At 41.6% G+C, this 10,978-nt stretch overlaps 1 protein-coding gene across 1 annotated transcript in view; it reads left to right on the top strand.

Annotated features, from left to right (window-relative positions):
- The window catches only part of GARNL3 (GTPase activating Rap/RanGAP domain like 3), a 139,452-nt gene that overhangs the window by 21,624 nt on the left and 106,850 nt on the right, over positions 1-10,978 (top strand). The window contains exon 2 of the mRNA XM_006154090.3: positions 381-450. Coding sequence (XP_006154152.1) covers positions 381-450 — 70 coding nt within the window. The remainder of the gene's footprint in view (positions 1-380; positions 451-10,978) is intronic.

The raw sequence follows: 10,978 nt of genomic DNA, 5'->3' as shown, positions 1-10,978 counted from the left end.
GCGTTCAGCAGCTTTCTCCCTTCCCTCAAGTTTACTGCAGGGCTTCTGTCCCCTTTGGTTATTCAGAAATGAAATTATAAACCACCAGTAGCCTTGGAAATTTCAATCGATTCTAAATGACTAAATATTTAATTCAATCATTGCCTATACTTGCAGGGATGACTCGGGCATTTTTCTTCTTGCTGAGGGCTCCATGAAAGCCAGGCTCTGCAATGGCTGCTGGGGGCCGTGTCTGTTGCAAGGAGGCACCCCTGCAGTGAGGAGCCCGGGTACTGCAAGCCTGTTCCACAGCAGCCCTTTTTGCAAATGGTAGTCGATTTTTGCAGAAGGTTTGTGGCCAGATCGCTATGTATAATACTGATGAAGCATTTTTGTTCCAGCTCTGTCTCGGAAGACCTAGGCTGTAGACGTGGGGATTTCAGTAGGAAACATTATGGATCTGTGGAACTGGTAAGTTTATGCTGGCTGCTCAGTGGTAGTACATTGATTTAGATATAGAGACGATCGCCCAGCTCATCGGATCTTTTGTTGTATATATACTGTTAGACCATGTGGGGACAGTGTAAGGACTAGAAGGGAATAAATAACTATCGAAAGGCCATGATAATTCAATGATCTCTATTTGTTTTCATTGTTACATACTTTTAATCTTGTGTTTTCCAGTTTGTTGAAAATATGTTGTGGCTTGGTATTTTTTTCTGTCAATGGTAGATGATTAAATTAAATAATTTATGAATTAAGAAAGGTAGAATTAGGCTTTTATATGCTCTTACTCCTTAAAGTTTATAAATTTAGTTTTCAAGATTTAAATATTATTGAAATACATATTCTGATTTTCTATACCTTTGCTTTCTGTGTATGTGACAGGAGTTAGAGTATTTATGAGATCTCTTTCCTATTAAGACCATATTGGTCAGACTAGATAGATGACTTTAATAGCTGGTAGATATCTGGAATGCAAATGTACATGTTTTCCTTAATGACAGACATTGGGGTTTGTGGTATAATTTTTTTAAATAGTATGTTTTCATTGTAAAAGAAGCATAATGAAAGAATATGATAGCCTCAATTCAAAATATATAGAGAATTGTATTTTCCCCAGTTATGTGGAAATTTGAACAAATTTTGGGAAAAATGTGCCCATAAAATTCTATTGGTTATTATTTAACACCATTAAATCTATTATTTTTGTTCATTCAAAATAAGTTACTTATATCCATTTGTATAGTACTCAGTTATCCCCATAATAGAAGCTGCATTCTTAAAGAATTTAAGAAGTAGAGAAATTGATACCAGAGTCTTATACCAGTAGCATTCTACTTGAATTCAAGCATATATTATGGACTTGACGGTGTACCTGGCTCAGGGCTGATTATTTGTGAAAATATAAAATAAGTAAATGATTTGATTCTTGTTCTTAAGGAGCTTACTGTCCCCCAGGTGGGCAGATAAGATGCAAAAAAATATCTAAAGAATGAATTTAGTCACATAAAAGGCACATTGATCGACTCAATCCATGCCTGTTCTGCCAGTTATTGTGACACCACGCCTCTCCTGGAGGAGCAAATGCATAAGTATAACTCAGAGTGGGAACTGGTAAATATTGTGAGATTCTACAGACAGAGCTTGGAGAGGATTGAGAGAAGGGAGGGAGTAACCCATTCTAACTGGGGATCGCAGGGAGGTGGCATGGAGGCCTCCCAGAGAGCTGGAGGGTGGGAGTTGGTGTCAAGAAAGACCGACAGTAGATATGGACAGACAGCAGGGTTCTTGGCAATCAGGAGCTCCAAGAGCAGTGAATAAATGGTCTGCCCAGCAGAGTGTGAGGCAGCAGAGCTTAGTGGTTACAAAACAAGCTGGCTCAGGCATCAGGCAGGCCTGGGTTCACATACCAGCTCTTCTGTTCTCTCTGTGACCAGCCACGTTACTTAATTTCTCTAAACCTTCAGTGGTGCTTAAGAACTTGTGTTCTGAAGTTATTCTTATCTCATCATTTCCTAGTTATATGATCTTGGATTTCTCTGGGCCTCGGCTTTCTCATCTATAAAATAGGAATATTAATATTGCCTACCTTATAGGATTGTTGTAAGAATTAAGTGAGAGGATACACCCAAAGCACTTAACCATAAGCATAGTCTATGTTAACTAGCTGTAGTAGTACAGTGAAATTCAGGAGCACACGTAAAATCTTCACTGTCAAGTGAAGACTTTGGACTTGGTCTGGTAGGTAATATGGAGGGAGCTCTTGCCGACAGTGAGTAGGATTTGGGGAGATTACATGAATATGGAAGACGAACTTTTTGTCAGCTTGTGGGAATCACAGTCAGTCAGAATAGAAAAGTACTTGAGAGCTGTGGTTCTCAAACTGGAGCAGTCATCGAACAACTTGAATGGCTTGTTCAAACACAGTCTGCTGGGTCCCAGCCTGAGTTTCAAGTTCAGGTCGGAGGTTAGCCCACGATCTGCATTTCTAACAAGTCTGCAGGTTGCTATGGCTGACCCCAGGACTAGACTTGTAGAACCTCTGCCTTAGAAAATCCCAGACAAGTCATCAGTTAGCTCATTAACCAGAAGTTTGTCGAGCTATTTGTTTGAGTCTTTCCTCCAGGGCCATGAATTTGTGTGTGTGTTGTAGTTGGCTTTTTAAAATATTATAAAATAACTTTTAATATATTAAAAATGTTATGAATAATCTTACAGTAATTGTTTTAATCTCTGGTATCTTCTAATCTTTATAGCTACAAACCTCATTTTTTACATGGATGTGATGAAATTTTGATTTGATTTTTCATTTCTTTTTTCATTTATATATATTTTGTAAATGTCTTCTTCTTCTTATATAATCTTCAGAGCTACATCCTAATCAGTGCATGACAGCCCCACACGGTGACAGACAATTATCTGTGCATTTCCTCCTTTTGGAAAATTAGATTGTTTCTAGTGCTGTCATGTTTGAAATGACACATGTACTGGTGGTCAGAATAGTTAAAAAAAAAAAAAACACAAAGAAGCAAAGCTTCATTTTTGCTAAGTATATCTTGAAATTCTGACTTCATTGTTTTAGGAAGAAAGCAATGTTTTCTCTCACCTCTGAACAGCAGACTATTATACAATTAAAAACCATTTTATGGGGAACCAGCAGTTAGCGTAATGGCTATGTCGCTGGACTCCCACATAGTCGACCGCGGTTCGTGTCCCGGACCCGGTGGCTTAAAACTCACGCCGGGCGCGTGTGCGTGCGTGCCCAAGATCCCGAGAGGAGAATGGAGGAGAAGGGATTGCGGCGTGACCATCCCCCCTGGGGGGTGATTTCTCACTTTCTGTCTCTATGTCTCTCTCTGTCTGTCTGGCGAGCGCACGCGCCCTACAGTGAAAATCTCTCAAAAAAAAAAAAAAAAAACCACTTTATGTATTCTATGTTCATGAAAAGGTGAATTTAACTTTTCTTATACCTGGTATAATGAAAACTGTTGAGGACCCATGGAACTCAAACTCTGTAGACAAGTACTCAGGATTATAAAAAGTTGAAATCATACCATAAGCTTTTCTTTTTTGGAGACCAGTAGGAGGTATAGTGGTTAAGGCTCTGGACTCCCACATGGCCAACCACAGTTCAAGTTCTGGACATCGTGGCTTGCTTTCTCACTTTCCCTTACTTACTCGCTCTCTCTGATAAAATAAAAATAGTAATAATAATAAATAAAAGTAAATAAATCTTTTTTAAAAAAGAAAGCTTTCTTAGAAAATACTTTTAAAAATGAATTTTTTATTTTATTTTATTTTATTTTTTATTATTATTTATTTATTTTTAGTTTGACCAGAGAGAGACAGAGAAAGTAAGAAAGCAAGCCACTAGGTCTGTGACTCGAACCACAGTAGGCCATGTGGGAGTCCAGCACCTTAACCACCAAGCCACCTCCCAGACCCCATAAACTTTTTTTTGACCTTGAATAAATTAAGTATGAGTTCTGTTGAAGATCTAAGGTTGGCCACACAAGTTAGTAATGAGGGCAGATTTAAGGGCTTACTTCCCTAGGTCTCAACTGGGCAGAAGTTTGTTGAGTGACAACAAGGAAGCCCAGATCTTTTTAGACTCATGGGAGAGTTTCTTAGACTATTCAACAAATGTTTATGAAGGCCTGCCATGTGACAGGTACTAAAGTAGACACTGGGAAGGGAGGAAGAGACAGCTGTCCTCTAGCTTTAGAAACCGAACTTTGTTTACCCAGACTGTTACTTATCTGCATCCCAGCTGAATTCCCTGCCTTCCTCAGGGACTGTTTCCTTGAACGGAACAGAGATCCAGGACTTCTCATGGCTTCAGTGCCACCTTTGCAGAAAGGCCTAAGCACCCAACTTATAGTAGTTCTCCTCCACCCTGTAGGAATCATGGCTGTTTATTTGCCATTGTATCCCTAATGCAAACAATGCTCAGCATTAGTTACTTAATAAATATTGGTTGAATAAATGAATGAGCCAATTGGGTTGAAATTCAAGAGTAGCCTAACCCATCAAAAAGAAATAAAGGAGAGAAAAAATAAGACGTTTCACTCCGTCCCTCACCCCTACCCCTGCCAATAAAGTTAGACTCAGTCTAACTGCAGTGCATTTCATCAAGATGTATGCCATTTTTCTTCCCGATGAATTACAAGTCCGGTTTCTTGGCTGTGTTCTAAACAAGGCACAGTGGTTAACAGCATCAACCATTCCTCATCACTTTATATTGAAATCTGTCAGGAAAGGCATAAGATTGTTTGTACCTTTTATTGATCTCTTCTTGGCCTTTGACTTGATGGCTGGGAAACTAATGTGGTCTAAATGATAAATGGTAGGGGTGCAACTTAGACCTCTTCCCAGCTAAGCCCAGCTGCTGATCCTATACAGCCCTACGTCCTGAAGCTTTTGGAGAAGTCACCGTCTGTGAGTCATTTCAAGTCAGGGTAAAACAGAGTAGTGTTTTGGCCATTCCTTGTTAAATGTGGGCTTAATGACTCAACCCTGCATTAGGATAAGCTGTATGCATGATCCCTGGATGTATAGGAAAGGCCAGTACAAATGGTCTCTTGCGAGGCTGGTGAGATTTTGTTCTTACGAACTCAGAGTGCCCTCAAAGTCTATCTGACTGTGCTATCTAATGACTGTCAAAGTTGACAAACTTGTTTGACAGCTGCAGATTTTAACATTTGAGGTTTTGACTGTTTGAGGACTCTCAAAGTCTAATATGTAGTAATTTGTATTTTTGCTCAAGCACGAATTTGAATTATGTCTGTGGGGTTATTGTGCAGAGAGACGGTACCTTGCTAATGAGTGATTTAGCTGCTTGTCCAGCATCCCTAACAGAGCACAGTTTGGTTCTCTATTCAGGGTTGGATAGACTTTTGTTTTCATAGGCATTTTATGGGAGAAATTATATTCTATGTCATATTTCCAAATTGAAAGATGAGTGAAGATACCCAGTGTATATCCCTCAGGAATATAAAAACACCAAGACTCAACATTCTAGAACTAAACCCATAGCTTTGGCAGATGTATTTAACTGACTTGTGTCTAAGTCTTATATGAGGGCACTTCAAAAGATTCATGGAGAGCGAACCAGTAGTTAGCATAATGGCTATGTCTCTGGACTCCCACGTAGTCGACCGTGGTTCACGTCCCGGACCCAGTGGCTTAAAACTCACACCGGGCGCGTGTGCGTGCATGCCCAAGATCCCGAGAGGAGAATGGAGAAGGGATTGCGGCGTGGCCATCCCCCTGGGGGGTGATTTCTCGCTTTCTGTCCTATGTCTCTGTCTGGCGAGCGCACGCGCCCTATAGCGAAAAAACCTCTCCAAAAAAAAAAAGATTCATCGAGAAACAGAATCAAAGTCCAAGTTTATTTTGGCGCGAAATAATTTTGAAATCCATTTGTATTTTTTTATATTGTGCATTTTCCACCAACTCTTTGAAGACCCCCTCATATAGAATGTCACCTCCTTGTGATCACACGCTGATATGGAGCATGCACCAGCAAGTCGACATGGTTTAACACTGCCACTGGAGCTTTATAAAACTGTTTACTGTCCTCATGGGTGATTGGTAATGCTGACTTTAAAATTTTTCCAACGAAAATTATTGCAACCATTTTCTGTGATGCACAACTTTGAGGCCTTCATCAGCTTATTATTTATGCATTAGCATGGAACTAGCAATCTTTTACTGTGGTTATTATTTCATTAGTAGTAGTAGTAATGGCAGTTTTAACATTTATTGAATGCTGACCATGGACCAGTCACTGAATAATTCAGACACGTTTATTAGGTCATCAGAAAAGCCATGACATATTTTTCTATGCAAAAAAAAAATGTGTCATGACTTTTATGACGACCCAATTTTTTTAGTTCTTCTGTTATAGGGTGTATGCATTTGCCAGGGAAGGCAGAGATGGCTATGCTGCAAGAGATGCCCCCCCCCCATGAAGAAAGGTCTTCATTCTCCTCTTGGGATTTTGGGCTCACAACACATGTATGCCCAGTAATTTTCAAGCCCCTGAGTCCAGGACTCCAACCACATAGTCAACCATGTGAGATCCAGCACCTTAACCTCCACAGCACCTACTGGCCCTGCATTTATTTTTCTAATCCTCACAACCATATGAGGTAGGTATCATTTGATTAGGCCTGCACTGTGGATGTTCAGAAGACATGTGTGGATATTGAATGGATTCCAGTTTAATTGATGACCTCAGTTAATTCCCATGGCTAGCAAGTGGCAGAGGTGACAAGGCAGATAACCAGGTCTATCTGACTTCAAGGGCCCCTGTACTTAATTTTTTAGTCTACACACTCAGCTTTCATACCCCTGCTGCTTATAGTGTTTTGTAAGAAAGTTAAATTGTTCGTTAGGGCAAATACTGCTGCCCTTAATCAATAGCATAGAGTAGCTCTGCTTTAGGCTTTAACTCAGACATACAATGTCAAGCTTTTTGCTGTCCAAATCTTATCCAAAACTTGGTTTTAAGAAGAATGTTCAGGGGTGGCAGGTGGTATGGTGGTTGGGTCGCTGGACAACTGCCATTTGAGTCCTGGAACTGACAGCCTGCTTTCTTACTTTCTCCCTGTATCTCTCTTTCTTTCTGTCTGGTGGGCACATGTGCCCATAGCAAATTAAAAACTAAAAATAAAAAAATTGGGACCAGCAGATGGCATAATGATTGCGTTGTGTGGACTTCCACATTGTCGACAGCAATTTGAGTCCTGGATCCTGCAGCTTGAACTCATACCAGATGCATGTGCAGGCATGCCCAAAATCCTGAGAGGAAAATGGAGGGGAGGGGATTGTGGTGTGGCCATTGCCCCTGGGGGGTGATTTCTCACCTTCTGTCTCTCTGTCTGTCTCTGTCTCTCCAGCAAGTATATGTATCCTATAGCAAAAAATCTTTCTTAAAATAATAATAATAATAATGAAATTAAATAAGTCTTAACCCAAAAAAGAGGAATGTTCATGAAGAATTATCCAGAGATATCCATGCCATCAATGGTTGAAATGTAATTCAAGCCCAGCCATAAGCAGCTACGAGCATTTGGCCTGCCTATCTTGGCCCATCGTGGATGTGCCTCAGCCTGCATATGCTTTTCACTTGCTTTGATGGACAAGTAGAAAACAGCCAGGTGGATTATGTTGGTGTGCCAGCTGCAGGGTGCTGGTAAGGCCTTTTCCCAGTGTGGCATTCTGTCTTCTTTAAGACCTATGAGATGGCACCAGCAAATGGCATAATGGTTACATCACTGGTCTCCCATGTATTCGACCACAATTCAAGTCCCAGACCCAGTGCCGGTAGCTTGAAACTCAAGCCAGGCACGTATGCATGCTTGCCGAAAATCCTGAGAAGAGACTGGAGGAGAAGGGATTGTGGCATGGCCATTCCTCCCCCACCTCCGCCAGAGGTAATTTCTCGCTTTCTATCTCTCTGTGTCGCTTCAGCGAGTGCACACCCCATATAGCAAAAATCTCTCTCAAAAAAAAAAGAGGACCTCTGAGCAACATTTTACTCAGTATCAAAAAGTACCATGCATTTTGGGACCAGCAGTTGGCATAATGGCTATGTCGCTGGACTCCCATGTGGTCGACCGTGGTTCACGTCCTAGACCTGGTAGCTTAAAATTCACACCGGGCGCGTGTGCATGCGTGCCCAAGATCCCAAGAGGAGAATGGAGGAGAAGGGATTGTGGCATGGCCTTCCCCCCTGGGGGGTGATTTCTCGCTTTCTGTCTCTCTGTCCCTCTCTGTCTGGCTGGCGAGCGCACACGCCCTATAGCAAAAACTTCTCCAAAAAAAAGAAGAAATAAAAAGTACCACGCATTTTTTGGAGAAGCTGGTAAGCAATGTGATTCCTGTAAGTGAAAAAAGTCTTGGCTTCTAGGAAGCTCAGAACCCTATGTGTGACTTGCCTCTAACAGCCTTAAAGGATATTTTAACATACATCCTGGCCTCCTGTTTTCAGTTTATTTATTCACACCGAAGTTTTCCCTTGCTCTGAGTGTGCTCTGTATCTAATTTTATCTGTTGAGTAAGATATATTTCAGTTAATTGCTTTAAGTTCTTTTCTTAAAACAAGATAGAGCATAAACAAATAAATAGACAAAACTATTTCCATATTTATCCTTCCATAATCCTTCCATCCCCAGAGACAGTAGTCTGGTTTATTTGCCTCCTGAGTTCTCCCCACCCTACTTTTTGATACAGTATGATTTTGACCTATTTTCCTAGGATCAACACAACTTGGGGGGAATTAGCACCACCTGACCCGCCATTTGGTAAGCATCTTGAGCCTGAGCATGGTGCTGATGACACAGACAGCTAGGCACAACACAGTACCAAATCCACCCACTAAACACACCCAAACAACAATACCAGATGCAGCCTTCAGAGTTCCCTGGACAGTCAGCCTTGGGATGAACCGCCTCGGTGGTGTTCAGCATCAGCTCTCCAGTTCCAAAATCGGAGCCCAGTCACCCTACTTCCTCTCTCCTGTGGGCCCTGGGTGCCCATGCTCTTCCTAGAGGCCACATGAATCTCTCAGTCTGCCCATCTGCCCATGTCTTTCCCCTTCAATGCGAGCCTCTCTGTCCCTGCCTGCCGCTCCCTGCATCCACAGTCACCTTGCCGGCTAATCTTTGGTTCCTACACCTTCTGCTGGTATCTTAAGTCTCTGTTCTTTGACTCCAGAGGTCTTCCACTGGTGGGATGGACTGTAAAAGCCCTTTCAAATTTCAGTCCATGCATAAGTTTATTTTTCATACAACCAGAAATAGAAATTTACCACACTGTTTACTTGACTAATTCTTCTGCACAGGAAATGGAGACCCATTTTCTACCTTGTGTACTTGGGAGGCAAACTCTCATGCATGTTGCTAAACATGTCTTGTACTGTCTTCTTTGGTGCCTGGTTGGTAATAGCCTTTGCTTCACATTTCACTTGTGCCAAAATATTCTCGACCCTACACCATGTCCTATGGTCCTTTAGATCAGCAAGACCAGCTGCAGCAAAAATACATTTTAAACTTGATCCAAATATATAACATATATACCTTTCTGTACTGCTCTGATGAACAGAAAGTGTTCAGTTTTCTGAAAGCTGCTTTTGTTTGTTTAGAGAGAGGTTTTTGTTTTGTTTGTTTTGTTTTGTTTTTTAATACTATAGGGCATGTGTGCTCGCTAGAAAGACAGAGAGAGGCAGAGACACAGAAAGTAAGAAGTCACTCCCCAGAAGGATGGCCACACCACAATCCCTCCTCCTCCATTCTCCTCTCTGGATTGTGGGCACGCATGCACATGCGTCCAGCATGAGTGTCAAGCCACTAGGTCTGGGACTTGACCCAGCAGTATCTTCTGAACTGATGCAGATCTTCCATCAAAACCGTCTTTGACAGTGTGCCATGAACACTCAGGGTTTGAAAACCAGACTTTACTCTGCTGGTGCTGTTAAAGACGAAAAGGAGTTTTATCTTTTTGCTAACCTTTCACCACAAGGGTTCTGAACAATAAAAACTTTTTTCCCCCCACACCCTCAGAAGAAAGTCTAGAGCCCTTTTCACTTATTCACTGCCATCTGGAAGGCAGTTTGGGACACATTCCCTGGTGTGGCAGAACCTGAGAACACTTAAAATCTCATATAAATCTTCCCTGGAGCCCTGAAGCCGAGAGCCTTGTCTTTCAACTTCTCCTGTATCGAGACAAGTCCCTGTCTTCCTAGGGCGCACATGGATCCCAGCGTTAGAGCATTCGACTCCTTATTAGAGAGGAACACCTGTCATTCTAAAACTTCTTTCCTTTTTTTCCTAGTAAGTTAATTTAGGGAAAGTCATGCAATAAAATTCATCATAGCCTGCTATGATTGACTGGCAAAAAGAGCTCACGCCCCCACTGTTACTGTTGAGCCGCAAGTTATATTTTTATACTGAACTATTTTACACTTTTAATTAAAGCAGTTGCATTGGGTTCTTTTATATGGAAGAAAAGGATTGCATGCTTTCGGCTTGAGTTTTTTAGTTGATCTATTGAAGTTACCACTGTGTTGCAGCCTTTTAAAATATTATCTCAAACTGTGTTTGTTTAATAGATGTGAGGACTTCATAATTTCTTTGGGAGTACATTTTGCCATTCTTGACATTCTCTTTCCACTCCCCGTGATGGTTCCACTGTCTCCCTCCTGACTTTGTCCTTTCCTGCCCACCTTTTTGCATGCTGCTGAAACTGCTCTTGCCAAGGTCACCAGAGACCTCCTTGCTACCAAATCCAGTTGGTGCTTCTCGATCTTTGTCTTGTGTGACCACTCGGCAGCACTGGATTCTATTCAGACTTTCTCCACACTTGTGTTTTCCCTCCTGCTTCCTGCTTTGCCCTCTCAGCTTCTTTCAGAGATTCTTTCTCTTGTGCCTGGCTCTTAAATTTGGATGCTTGTCCAGGTTCTGTCTGGGGAGCTGTTCTCCTTCTAAACACT

The sequence above is a fragment of the Tupaia chinensis genome, unplaced genomic scaffold (genome assembly GCF_000334495.1).
Source record: "Tupaia chinensis unplaced genomic scaffold, TupChi_1.0 Scaffold000394_1, whole genome shotgun sequence".
NCBI classification, from domain to species: domain Eukaryota; kingdom Metazoa; phylum Chordata; class Mammalia; order Scandentia; family Tupaiidae; genus Tupaia; species Tupaia belangeri.
The sequence above is the reverse complement of the archived record's forward strand: the minus strand, read 5'-3'. Positions and strand labels throughout refer to the sequence as shown.